Source organism: Trichogramma pretiosum, unplaced genomic scaffold, assembly GCF_000599845.2.
Source record: "Trichogramma pretiosum strain Unisexual culture from Peru unplaced genomic scaffold, Tpre_2.0 scaffold3, whole genome shotgun sequence".
Taxonomy (NCBI): domain Eukaryota; kingdom Metazoa; phylum Arthropoda; class Insecta; order Hymenoptera; family Trichogrammatidae; genus Trichogramma; species Trichogramma pretiosum.
In genome coordinates, this window is record NW_019641698.1 from 4,441,548 (window position 1) to 4,455,178 (window position 13,631).

General features: G+C 31.6%; 5 protein-coding genes across 6 annotated transcripts; all 5 read right to left on the reverse strand.

The window, feature by feature from the left end:
* Nucleotides 1–334: 334 nt before the first annotated feature.
* LOC106650809 (ero1-like protein) lies at nt 335–4,090 on the reverse strand. Its single transcript, XM_014369023.2, has 7 exons — nt 3,237–4,090; nt 2,647–2,850; nt 2,408–2,565; nt 2,099–2,334; nt 1,678–2,026; nt 1,316–1,609; nt 335–1,243 (listed from the first exon to the last, which is right to left on the reverse strand). The coding sequence occupies exons 1-7, from the start codon at nt 3,369–3,371 to the stop codon at nt 1,192–1,194; spliced, it is 1,428 nt and encodes a 475-aa protein (XP_014224509.1). The 5' UTR covers nt 3,372–4,090; the 3' UTR covers nt 335–1,191.
* Nucleotides 4,091–4,272: 182 nt separating this feature from the next.
* LOC106650808 (protein misato) lies at nt 4,273–6,584 on the reverse strand. Its single transcript, XM_014369022.2, has 5 exons — nt 6,408–6,584; nt 6,256–6,336; nt 5,718–6,167; nt 4,826–5,639; nt 4,273–4,709 (listed from the first exon to the last, which is right to left on the reverse strand). Exons 1-5 carry the CDS (start codon nt 6,483–6,485, stop codon nt 4,501–4,503), a joined length of 1,632 nt encoding a protein of 543 aa, XP_014224508.1. The 5' UTR covers nt 6,486–6,584; the 3' UTR covers nt 4,273–4,500.
* A 225-nt stretch (nt 6,585–6,809) lies between these two features.
* Nucleotides 6,810–8,559, reverse strand: LOC106650810. Of its 2 annotated transcripts, XM_014369025.2 has the most exons (6): nt 8,542–8,559; nt 8,406–8,457; nt 8,162–8,322; nt 7,982–8,090; nt 7,787–7,918; nt 6,810–7,698 (listed from the first exon to the last, which is right to left on the reverse strand). In XM_014369025.2, the coding sequence occupies exons 2-6, from the start codon at nt 8,433–8,435 to the stop codon at nt 6,916–6,918; spliced, it is 1,215 nt and encodes a 404-aa protein (XP_014224511.1). In that variant the 5' UTR covers nt 8,436–8,457; nt 8,542–8,559; the 3' UTR covers nt 6,810–6,915. The 2 variants fall into 2 exon arrangements, with proteins under 2 accessions (XP_014224511.1, XP_014224510.1); XM_014369024.2 differs by lacking the exon at nt 8,542–8,559 and having other exon boundaries at nt 8,406–8,531.
* A 739-nt stretch (nt 8,560–9,298) lies between these two features.
* LOC106650815 lies at nt 9,299–10,580 on the reverse strand. Its single transcript, XM_014369031.2, has 5 exons — nt 10,428–10,580; nt 10,183–10,343; nt 9,990–10,098; nt 9,812–9,925; nt 9,299–9,733 (listed from the first exon to the last, which is right to left on the reverse strand). The coding sequence occupies exons 1-5, from the start codon at nt 10,437–10,439 to the stop codon at nt 9,470–9,472; spliced, it is 660 nt and encodes a 219-aa protein (XP_014224517.1). The 5' UTR covers nt 10,440–10,580; the 3' UTR covers nt 9,299–9,469.
* A 333-nt stretch (nt 10,581–10,913) lies between these two features.
* LOC106650807 (sprT-like domain-containing protein Spartan) lies at nt 10,914–13,533 on the reverse strand. Its single transcript, XM_014369021.1, has 6 exons — nt 13,444–13,533; nt 12,947–13,359; nt 12,720–12,877; nt 12,544–12,652; nt 12,356–12,475; nt 10,914–12,285 (listed from the first exon to the last, which is right to left on the reverse strand). The coding sequence occupies exons 2-6, from the start codon at nt 13,016–13,018 to the stop codon at nt 11,038–11,040; spliced, it is 1,707 nt and encodes a 568-aa protein (XP_014224507.1). The 5' UTR covers nt 13,019–13,359; nt 13,444–13,533; the 3' UTR covers nt 10,914–11,037.
* Nucleotides 13,534–13,631: the final 98 nt, after the last annotated feature.

Below are 13,631 nucleotides of genomic sequence, written 5' to 3' on the forward strand. Positions count from 1 at the left end.
GCCCAAATTTGTCAGTTAGGTCTGAGGGAACATCCTTAATCAATGGTTTGTATGGCGTGTTCATTTCACACCTTTTGTAAGAGGTGTAGATTTCGATGTTCCTTTCATAGAATTCGATGTTTTTACCAATTTTTATAGTTTTCTTTTTCACTTAGCTCGATGTCGTCAGATCCCGTTGATTGAGGCTGGCGCGTCCGCTCGTAGAGTGAAATTTCATGTTTATCGTTATTTGAATATACATTATTTTTACGAATATTATAATTGTTTTATAATAAAATAAGGGTGACGTGACAGAACCAAGAAAGGTAAAAAAAGTCAATAGTTTACAGTCGATAGCTCATTTATTTTTTATATAATATTTTTTACAATTTGCCTGAATACTTACATGGAATGATTTTCAATTCTTGAAGAAAAGAATTTTCAAAAATAACGTTAACATATATCAATAACAAACATTCAATTCAACTTTTAACTACTTCACGAAAAGTCAAACATTTGAAGAAAATAAATATCTGATAGGTTTAATAAAACGATTATTTTAAAAATATTTATATAAAATATAGATAAATAAAATTTTTTATACAATATTTAAAAATTCAGACTTGACAATCTACCTTAAAAATTGCTTTTCTTTTTCAGTACCAATAAGTAATTGACTCACATAGCTACAATCAAGAAATAGGAATTACTTTCATTTTAAAAATTCTATGATAGCCTTATGAAAATGTTATCAGTATGTATAAGTGGAAAATATGATTATGTAATTTTAAAAATTGTCTTACAAAAAATAGAAATCTATTTTTTCTGCGATTATAGTTATACTCTGCCTATTAAAATTGGTTAGCTTTAATAATTGTGAATAGTACAAATAATATTTTTACATTTAATGTTTTTCGGAAACTTGATTATGTTTTATCGTAGTTCAATATCATTTATCACAGTCAGAACTTATTTTCAAAAGTGAATTTGTTTTTTTGGGAAAATCTGGAAGTTTACATAATACCTTATGCATTGAAGATTTTTCAGTGAAACGAATTCACGCCGACTACGAATATTAAAAAAATTCACTGAGATGAATAATAAAGTCGTTAAACTTTTCTTACAATATTCACAATTAAATTAATGAAATGTGATGTAACTGTGAAATTATTATTACAATACCTGTATACCTCTTTCCAATTACCTCCTTTACTATCTCATGATTTTCCTGAATTTTTCCAGTTCAAAAATACTTTCTGATAATCTAGAAAAAACAATAGTTCAAGAATTTAATAAATGCAGAATTTTAATAAAAAAGGAAATACATTCGTTTTACCTTCCAAAACCATTGATCAACGAAACTATCTCCGTTCTTTCCAAGGAAAATCGTTGTTTACCAAAATCAAGGAGAGTAGGTTCATATTTGTCAAATGCGCCAGAAAACAAAATTTTCAAAGCTGTGCCTAAGCCCTGTGTTTGGAGTTTTCCCCATAAGCGGCATTTATCGCAGCCAACACAATCCATAATTCGTGAGATATTTCTAAAATGTTGTTTGAATTCATCTTTCAACAATTGTGCTTCAGATCCTCCATTAAACATGACACTCTCATTAAAATGTTCAGGAAAAGAGCTGCCATAAGAATGAACATTTATTATTCTATTTGAAATTTCAAATTTTGAGAAATATTAAACAGTTACCTGACTATATTTAATATATCATTTATAGCTAATCTAGTATCTTTATCCTCAATTTGATTGCCTGTATAATATTCTAATTTCTGTAGGTAGGGTGCAGCTTTTGCAAGGGCTCTTAGTTCTAACATATATATAAAATACAGATTCTTCAACCAGTTTGGTCCTTCTCCATCTGTAGTTTCTGGAGAAAAACGTCTTTGGAACTCATCAAAATTAGGTCCCCATGTTCCTTCTGGACTTACATCCAATCGGTTTTGTGAAGATAATAAGTACTTGGAACTTAAATGTATATTAATGCTGGTATGTAACCCAGATATTACTCTATAAAAGGCTCTCTTTTCTAAACACATATCTGTAAAAAATAAATTTAAATTAGTCTTAATATCAAATCAAATAAGAGTCACAGGAGAAGACAAATTAATACCATCTATTTTAGATGATCGAATAAATGTATTTTTTGTTGAAGTTTCTGGCCTAAAGCAGTTTTCCATATAAATACTACGCCATATTCTATGAGCACTAGGACCTTTATATCCTGTGTATCTTTCTGGATTCAAAAGCAAGTCAACGTATTCTCCGCCATCGTTCTCGGTGATACAAAAATTATCAAGAGAATCGTCATGCTGCTGCCAGCGTTCAAAACCAGCATATGTTTCAGAACTATTAAAAGAGAAATATTTTTTTCATAGTTAGACAAAGTACTGATACTGCTATAGTAATCTTTTAAACGTACCTTATAGTGGTGTTCAAATAGCCTAATTCTATATTATGATCACTATTCTGATTGCAGTCAGAAGTTTGTTGATTAGCTTTATATTTATCAACTGGACTTTCATTAGTATGAATGTGTCTTGGCACATCTGCGCCTTTTAATCCAACTGGAATATCTTTCTGTAATGAAAAAGGATACATTTTTCAATTAATGATAAAGATATAAAATTTTTGCAATAAAAAAAACTAAAAGCTACAAACCTCTTTACAAGGTTGAACATGACAGTATCGCATAGCACACTTGCTGTCATCAACCCAAAATGGACAAGGCCTGTTGAGATTGACTTTGTAAAATCTAAAATAATCTCTCACTAGCAGGCTCTGCAATCTAGGATAAATTTTTGCATTGTTGAAATAGTCGACGGTGTCAACTGTGCAGCTGCAGTCGTCTATAGCGCCATTCAGCTGTATCAAACAAAATAAAACATATGTTGAGTCAAAATTTATATAGGTAATAAATTTTGAGATAAAATTAGTGCAGTAGTTAGCCGCGAGTACAAGACAATTAATGCGGGCTCGCGACCTTCCGTTCAATCGATGCAACTCACGGATGGTCTTGAGAAACAAAAACTACAAGAATTATTTATATAAACAAAATGTCAAAGTCGCGTAGCAGACAGCAGAAGCTGTCAATGAACTCGGCTGCAAGTGCAGTGTCGTGCACTCCCACGTAAATCCGCGAAAAGACACTCGCGTCGTGGTCGTTGCAACTCGTCGGTCAAGAGTCATAAAAATGCAAAAGCATGCGTGCACACGATTGTTGTTGCTTGGAGCGTCGTCGTCGTCTATACCTTGCAGAAGCACTGGCCACCGGTCGGTCGGTCGTGATTGCCGAAATTGAAGCCGTACGAGTGCGAGGACAGCAGCAATAGCTGCAGCACAGCCAGCAGCAGCATAACCGAGCCAGTTGAGTACAATTGCATCATGCCGTCGAGTGTTTGCTCGAAATCGTCGCTGTCGTTGAATTGTCAGCTGCTAGATATACGAAGCCCGGCACCTTTATCATGTTGTTCCTTGCTGCAGCGAAGGCGAGATCGTGTAGGGGCGGATCATTCGGATACGAGGAAAACTTTGCCGAAGAATATCGCGATATCAGTGCGTCAGTTCCGATTGTACGAGCTCAACTAGAGCTGTGCAGACGGTGTAGTGTATACTGTAATAGCGGCGCACTGTATAGATATATAAAACAAGTCTTCGGCCAATTGCTCCAACATACGTGTTCGAGTGTCAGACCGTCAGCGCGCGCGTAACGCGTGTATGTAGAAGCAGAAATTCAACAATATAACGGTGCGGCCGTTACTATATTTATGCCGCGGTGACTTCGATATTGGGCGAATGCAAAAGTAGAACGCGGAGAGCACCTCTCGAGCGATAAACTAATCCACGTATGCTGTTCTGTTTTTTGGCAATAAAACACGATAAAGAAGGAAAAAATAACAACTTATTTTTCGATACGGAAAATTACCGAGCTTTATGCGCGCGCGCTTTACTTGTGCGGTCCCCTACTCATCATTGCAACTTTTCTTCGACGCCTTTTTCTTTTTTTCATCTCTTTTTCGACGATTATTGTATTATTTTGGATCCGCGCGACACTTGAGAACACGTGGTCAATCGCGATAGGTATACGCGACTCGACGCGCGTCATCGTCGCTATTTTTGAGTGAGATTTTTTTCGTAACAAATTAATTCTTTATTGCGGGGCACGTTCCTCGAAGCGTTTCTCGATAACATTCGAACGTGATAATTGCGCAGACCGAGGCTCACGGACGCTCTCTTACATAATTTTTTTTTATATCGATTTTAACCGGGCGTCAATTACGTTTTGAGACGTACATCGCACCTCTCTTTGTTGCTGCACATAAGTAAATCGCTTTTTATTGGCATTAAAAGCAATGTATTTTGACCAAATAGTAACTAAATTATTGTATCGTAAAAATATGAAATTTTATTATCTTGGTCGACGTTTTGTACTCTCAGAACACCATTATTTTATATATAAACTCTATAAAACGTGACTCATAAAAAATTTAAACAATTTTTTAGTTTTAACTTTAGTTAGTAATCATGCTCTTCATAATTTTCTTTGCAGTCAAGCAAATTATGAATGCACTCTTCAAATTCATCCTGCTCCAATCCTGAGTCCGCAAAGGAATGGAACCTATTGATGCTTCGAATTTTTCTTACATTTTCATGTAAAGAATGATACATATCTGCAACAAATTTTCCAGAATGGAGGCCAGCCATCACAGGAACTGTTGCTACATCTGTAAAATATGTTTGTTTAAACATTGTGTATCATGTTTGATCAATCATTTTTTCAGCTACCATGTCAAATGATTATTTCAATTCTTACATTCATTAGAAAAATTTTAAAACTTACTTGTATCATTTGGTCTGGGTGAGTCAGAAAGAAATCCACTTTGCTGCACATTACTTTCAAAAATCTTTGGATAAGGATTTTTGATAATCATTGGTCTCTCTGTGTTTGTTAAATGAATACCAGATCTAATGCAAGAACTATCAAGATAGAGGCTCATCATCTCATGTACAGTAGAACATCTGTAGCCTGCTTTGTTCATTTGATTTGCAGCATCTTTAAGTGGACGTTTTAATCTATCTTCTGGTATTCCTCTCAATGATACACTGTGCATACTACAATCTTGATCTATTTTGCAATATGGTGTTAAACTTTCCCATGGGCAACGACCATCTAAATTATCTAATACATCTATAAAGTCCACAGTTGTATTCATTGGGAAAGGTACAGATAAACTAGTGGCAACAGCTTTTCTGCCAAGTTTATTTAAGTCTGCGCAAAGGTCTGATAATACTGATGATGCATACTTTCTATTTCGATAGCGTATACTAAGTGTATCTAGAGCAGTTGCCATAAGAGCACTGGTGTGGTATTTAAGTTCAGGTTTATAAACAATATTTTCAAATTTTCTGGGATTATTTGGAACAGGCCATCCATTGAAATCGCAACATAATGGACTAAATAGAGATGAATTTTCATTCAAGTGCTTCCAACAAACAACCATATTGATTATTTTAGCATAATCAGCTAATGATTTTTGTCTAGGTACAGAATCTAATACAGGCCATGCAATGATACTTTTACCATATTCATCCCTCAAGTATTCTATGCAAGCTGCACTTAATCCACCAAAACCATTATCAGCATCCATAAGAACCTTTAAAAGTATTAAAATTAATCAATTTCATAATCATTAACAAAATAATGAGATTTTATGTAATTATATTAATTTTACCTGAAACCCTTGCATCATGTTGCATTCTTCAACATAATTTCTTATCCTTTCAATAAAGTCATTTTGAAATTGATCAGTTTTCCATAAATTTTGACCACAAGGGAATGTTTCAAAAGCTGTAGTTTCAGATTTATGTTCATATTCTGTAACCACATTGACTGTTCTTTGATTGTAACGAGTATATAAATAATCCACCCACTTGTTATTTTCATTTTCCAAATCATTTGATGCATCTATTGTTTCTGTATCTTTACTATCCAGATTTTGAACAAAAAGTGATTTTTCAGCTGCTGGTTCTACTATTTTTTCTATTTTATTTTCATCCCATAATAAATCCACTGGTAAATTTGAAGGATTCTCTAGTATGTCATTGATATTGCCCTCTTCACTTAGATAACCCAGAGTTCCTTTTAAATCCGCAAGTAATAAACGTGGGGTATACGTAGATTTCTATTTTAAGATAACAGAAAAAATGAAATAAGTTACAATGTATTATAATGATGACATTTAATTTAGACATTTTATTAGTCTGACATACATTACCAAGCCTTCCTTCTCTAAAGAAGACATCAGGGTCAATTTCTGATGGATTATTAGGGTCATACGAAAAATTGCTCTCCTAAAATGACAACAGGTAATGAAATTTGCTGTTTAAAGTATTTCGATAAACTATAACCATCATTAACGAACCTGTATATTCCACCAATGAGTACCAACGAAATTGGCATAATGTCCTAATTGAATAGTGAGTATTTCTCTTGACGCCATATTTATTTTTGTTAAAAAATATAAATTATTGATTTGATCTGCAAAATTCGTCAAGCTCTGATTTATATCGAATTGTCTTTGACAAAACAAATTACAACCGCGCCGCATACACGTGAGCAGAAAGCGAAGCGTGAGAGATACGAATGGTAACTATATGACAGTTTTTTTTAGCGATTTGATTGGTTACTGATTTCAAGTCAAATTCACCAATAGAAATAAAGAGGTAGGTAATTTAAAGAAATTGTTTATTATCACAAGTGAAAAAACTTATACTAAAACTATAACAAATAATAATAAAAATAATTTTTAAAAGCTTAATTCCATCTTAACGCTTAATTCTATGCAAAATACATTTTTAATAATTGCATTTGAATACAATTTCATTTTGTTATCAATTTAATTATTTTTTTGCCCATGAGTACACGCAGATTCAATCTTGATGAATGACTATAACAGTGCTTTGCTTAGTTGCAGTGATACTCACAATTTTATCTCCATGGCTATTTGTCAGCGTAGTCGTAATCGGAAAACTGGCAGAATTACTTGATGAGCTGACAATATTATTTTTATTGACAGGAACTAATGCTTTTTTTTGTGCAATCGATACAGTATTGCAGTTACCTTGCAACGGTTTACTTGACGCAATGTTTTTATTTTGTACATTTGTCGGTATTGTCTTATTTGAAACAATGTCAAAATTACTAGGTGAGTTGATGGTGTTAATTTTGTTGGTAGGGACCGATGACTTTTTATCGGAAGACGATGCAGTTTTGGTGTTACCGGTTACAGTTTGTTTTTTCGTCAATTGCACGTTCTTCGGTGTTGTCTTATTTGGAACATTGGCAGGATTACTTGATGGGTTGACCGTATCAATTTTGTTGGTAGGGACTGATGATTTTTCATGGGAAGACGATGCGGTTTTGGTGTTACCTGTAGGTACAGTTTGTTTGTTCGTCGATTGGACATTTGTTGGTGTTGTCTCATTTATCAACGGTGCTGTTTTTTTCTGTGTAGTCCCGGACGTCGAACCCCTCGGATTATTTATCACTAAAGGTTCATCACTTACAATTTCAACGATATTCTTATTTGTGTCTGCATAAAGTGAGTTTAGGAAATCGGTAGAAATGTACCCGACAGGGCGTAACACACAATATACACAATAATAACCATTTTCATTTTTTTTACCAGCTAAACATTCAAGACCCTTATATTCCTGTATAAAAAATAATGAAGAGAAAAGAATATTAGATCGCATTAATTTAATTACTCATTATTTAAAATTTTAAAACAGATTTTTTTACCCCTAGATAGACTTCACTGAAAATGCGTTGAATTCTCTGCAGCTTATATTTAAATTCTAATCCATGGTCACTTGCTTGATCAATGTCTTCGACACGTAAACGTACGTACGTATATGCGTGGAGAAGTTGATGCTGAAAATTATACAAATGTTTTGATGATAAAATAAAGATTTTAAAATATAAGAATAAACTCACTATGTAAGCCAAAAAAAAATCTTCCGGACCTAATAATATTTTTAATCGGTCACTGAATGAAATTTCGAATCGTTTTGTGCTGCTATCGTAAGAGCATTTACTAATATCTCTGTTAAATTAGAATCAATGTGAATTATTTTTATTGTAGGTATTATTTAAACAATATATTATTGAGCTTACGTTGTCAAACCTTTACAGATGGTAACATGAATTGAATGTAGAGTACCTTCAAAGCAAACACTATTGATCACGTCGAAGCTGCGACGATCATCTGGTTTCGAGTAAATATCTTTGACAATTTTATTTTGTAAGGAAGGAGATATTGAACCATTCGGTAGTAACTATTATTAAATCGAGTAAAATGATTTTTAATTACCTCATTGATATTTATTAATTTGAAATAATAGTTAAAAAATGTATTTACCAGATGTCTATTTCTTTCAACTAAATTCATTTTATTTCAAGGAGTATGAGATCTATTAAAATAATAAATGTTAATCGACTTACGCAATAGAAGTAATAAGTTATTATGCTAAGACTTATTTTTCGTTGGTGCTTACGTGTTTGTAAGTCGAGTTATACTGTCAGCAGACAACATGTAGAGTAAATAATAACGAGACAAAAGTTTGTTTTTCTCAACAGTAGTTTCTAACATTATTATTTACCGATAATCGATTGACATAACCATTGAATTTAATGTTTCAAATAACTAATCTCCAGATGGTAAATATTTTCCTATCACTAGTATTTGAATAATTATTTTCAGTTATAGCAATTTCACCCAAAATTAATTTTTTTATTTACTAAATATAAATATTTAAGCAACAAGAAAGTCATGCGAATTTTTTTTAAATACTGAGAACCAACAGAAACTTTTATTTTTTGGGAATGAATTTTGAACACTATATAAAATTTTCATCTTATTGAGACATCAAATTCCTAAAAACTTATTACATATAGGACATTCTCAAAACTGTATTAAAAATCCTATGCACCGGTTTCTCACAATTGTAACAATTTTTAACTATCTATTCAAAAATATTAACTTGAGACAGAAACAATACTTTAGCCTTTAAACCGGTAAAGATTATAGGTATGGCCTAGAATCGATATTACGTCATTTTTTATCGGTATATATTGACTCGTAATATATGAAAAAATTCATGTAAATAAGATTCAAAAACATTTTCAACTGTCTACGAAATTCTTTATTGTTATTTTATTCACAAAAAACCTAAAACAAAAAAATAATGATAATAATAATAATCCTATTAATAAACATTAACACTTATCAAAAGAGAAATTAGAACATAATCGTTACCTTGTCCAATACAAAATATTTAAGAACTCCAAAATTAATGTATAAAAACATGATTTCAACTTAACGCTAAATTCTATACGAAATACATTTTTTAATGATTTCATTTTTATACAATTTCATTTTGTTGTCAACTTTATTCTTCTTTATGTAAATTATTACATGCAGGTTCAGTCTTGATGAATGACTATAACAGTACTTTGCTTAGTTGCAGTAATACTCACAATTTTATCTCCATGACTATTTGTCAACGTAGTCGTAATCGGAAAACTGGCAGAATTACTCGATGAGCTGACAATGTTATTTTTATTTGTTGGTGTATCTCTAATTGGCTCAATTGATTTAAGTAAATCGGGAGAAATGTTTAACACACGACAATAATTGTCCCAACTGTTCCTATTACTGACACATTCAATAATCTTATCATCGTCCTCCTATAATATAATTTATGGGCAATATTACATAACATTAATTTCACTACTTGAAATGTTGAAACAAAAGAGTTCTCTTACAGGGAAATAGACTTCATACATAATAAGACTAATTCTATTTGAGTGATCTTTAAAATCATATCTACCATGGTCACATCTACGATGCTGGTATATATATGCATGAATAAGTTGATGCTGAAAATCATACACGTGTTTCGATAATCAAATGAAAATTCGGAAAAGCTAAGAAAATACTTACCATATAAACGTGGAAAAAATCTTTCGGAGTCAATAATGTTTTTAATTCGTGATGGAAGCAAATGTTGCAGCGTTTGGTAATTTTGTCGTAATGCAATTTACTAAGATGTCTGTCAAGTGAAAATTAATGTAAATTATTTTTATTTCATTAAACTAACTCAATCGTATTATAAATGCTCGTTTTTCAATCTTACTTTGCCGGATATTTACCCATGATAATATCCACTGGATCTAGAAGCCCGCCGAAACAAACCATATTGATTCTGTCGAAGCAATCTAGATCATTTGGCTTCAAGTAAATCTTTTCGACAATCCTCTCTTGCATGCACGCAGGAAGTGAACGTACCGGTAGTGTCTGTTATTTAATCGAGCACAGTGTGTATTAAATACCTCATTGATGCTCATTAATTTGAAATAATATTTTAAAAAATGTATTTACCTGATATTCCATTTTATTTCAAATAGTATGAGATCTATTGAAATAATAATTATTAATCAATTTATGTAATTAAAGTAATGAGTAACACACTGAAATTTATATTTCGTTGGTGCTTGCTCGTTTGTAAGCTAAACTGTACTGGCAGCAGACAATATACAAAGTAAATAATAACGAGACAAACGCTGTTTTCTCAAGAGTAGTTACTAATATTATTATTTACAAATAATTGGTTGACATCAATTTATTTTAATGCTTTAAATAATTAAACTCAAAATGGTATACATTTTTCAATGGGTGGTATTGGAAAAATTGATTTTTTTATTTACTTAATATAAATATTTAAGCAACGAGAAAGTAATGCGAATTTAAAAAAAAAATACTAAGAACAATTGAAAGTGTTAATTTACGAAGAAATTTTGGAAATTTTAATCTCAATTATTCCTCAACATTTTTAATTCACATTTCTAGAATTTATTACACTTATTATTTGAGTCATAGAAAAATATTTTTATTTATTATGTATTGAATACTAAACAAAAAGTTTGAAGTTATAAAATGGATAACAAAAAATGGCAACACATACATAACAATACAATTTATGTTCACTTCATCATGTTTGGGTGCAAACATCTAAATGTTCATTCATTTTTGACTCTTTGACTAATTTCATGCATACTGGACATGGATATTCATCCAAGATTGTTGCATTTTTTAAATCTTCTTCATTTATTGTAAAACTGTCTAAACTACCATCATCAAATAAAGAAGATGTACATTCTTCTAAATGTTCACTCAAACTTTCATTTGGTTTTAGTTTTACATTACAAATTAAACAAACATGAGGAGTATTCTCTTCTTTGGTAGAACTTTCAGATTTAGAAAAACTAGAATCATTTGATTCTTTTTTTAGAGGAGTTCCAGAAGTGAGATCAACAAAATCAGGCAATTCAGCACATTTCACGAAATGATCATTAAAGTCATCCGGTTTTAAGGTTTTTGAACAAATTGGACAATCAACTGTACTTGTTTCATCGACTTTTCGTTTTTTTTTAGGTTTCACATCTTGCAAACATTCATCCAAATGCTCATTGATTTTAGATTCTTCCACTTCATCATCACAACTTGGGCATGTAACAAAAATTATTTTAACATTGTCCACTTTTGATATCTGATTTGATATTCTGGGTCCATTTAAATTATTTGTCTCAACTAGGTCAATAGATTGATTTGTTGAAGATTTTGTAGTAACATTATTTTGAATAAGAATACTTTGCCCAGTAGAAGAACCTCCTAAAGTTCCAGAGTAAGAAAACCGAGGAACCGATTTATTTGAAGGAACTTTATCGTTTGTACTAAATCTATTACTTGAGTCACTGGATCGTCCACTTGGGCCACCTGTGCCCCAACCATGGACATTATTAGTACTATTACCTAATTTTTTTAAATCTCCAGAAGTCACAGTACTGACAGTTTTATTAATAGATCCTTTATTAATTATACTTTGATTAGGAATAAATGATTTTTTAGGTGGTTGAGCTGTGACTGATGCTGATGATGTATTTTTGTTTGTGTTATTAGTTTTCTGTACCCAATTAACTAAAGTTTTATTATTAGGTACTTTATCTTTGAAATCAGCTTTCTTTTTAGGTTTTTCCACTTTTTCTGGCTCCTTTATTTTAATAAATTTACCACCACATGTAGCTTCATGCTCATTCCACCACAAATCATTTGGTCCAGGAGCACGATTCATTGCTCTTCTAACTGTTCCAAAGAAAGGTGCCCTATTTTGACAAGGTCCATTACATCTCCACCAATGTTGTTGATAAAACTTGACTTCATCATGAAATGTATGATAAATCTATAAAAAGTATTATTTTGCATGAAATATTGAATGATTAGAAAAATTAATAAACTTATAAAAACTTTACAGTTATATTAGTTCCTGCTGCATTGTTGATTCTTCTCATATGATTCTGAAAATTTGGACCATGGCCATCTCTATCCCTATCATTATTTGTTAAAAACAAATATGCATGAATCATTTCGTGCTGTAAATAAAACATGTTCTCCATAACACAAAAATATTATTTCTTATTTAAAACAAAAAAAAATTTACCAATAGAGTTTCAACAAGATCTTTTCTTGGTCTTAATTTTAACAAAGGGGTACTCAATGAAATGATACATTCTCTATTTCTTGGATTAAAAGAACATATTCCTGCACATCTGTTGAATAACGTTTAAAATCAACTTTCTCAAATAATATGTTGTTAAAATATTTAATGATTCTTACGATGTCATGCGTGGACTCCATTTAACTTGAACTGGTAATAATTTGCTCCAAAAAAAATTGGCATTAAATTGCACAAAAAGGGCATGAATATTTGGAGTTGGATCTGTTATTTCAAGGATACTGTCAACTAAAGACACTGGTCGGTCATTTTTATTTTTCTGCATAAGAGAATTTTTCACAATAAATAATAAATAGAAATTAATATAAATGAAGAATTATTTACAAACCTGTGTTGGACTTGCTATTACTCCAAGGCAATCTAACTCATCATCAAATAAATTTTTCTGGTACTTGCTCATTTTGTTATATATTTTACTTCATAATCAATTGAATACACATGAAATTACAAATCATCAACTTGAGCACTAAGTAGTTTTTGATAAACTACTGAATTTTTTATTTCTGATTACTGACAGCGATCACCATGAGTAGAAGAATTTCTATCTTATTGCATTTGGTGGGCGCGTTTTTTTCCTATTTACAAGCGCTCTTCATTCATTACATTGAGATTTTTTACTGTCATAAAGTGGTCACTTTACATCAGCTGATTTTTATAATGATCTATCGGAAAATTGAAATCAACGCAGATTCAAACTTGCAGTTTTGAATCATAATAGGTTACTGTGTTGATTGACCATACCTAGAACAAACGATATAAATTTCAATGTCTACACACTTAAATTTTTTATCATGATGCGTTATATGTCAAAAAATGATTATTTACTTTTCAACGTTTTATCGAAAAACGTGCAAAGTGACAGCTCTTTCTCATCACAACGACAACGTGAAAATGATCTTTACAGATGTCGCTGTTCTCTGTATACGTATGCGCGCGCGCGTGTGTATATGTTTTTAAAACCCATGCAATTTGCAAAGCGACAGTCGCAAACACATATGTAACATTGTAAGTTT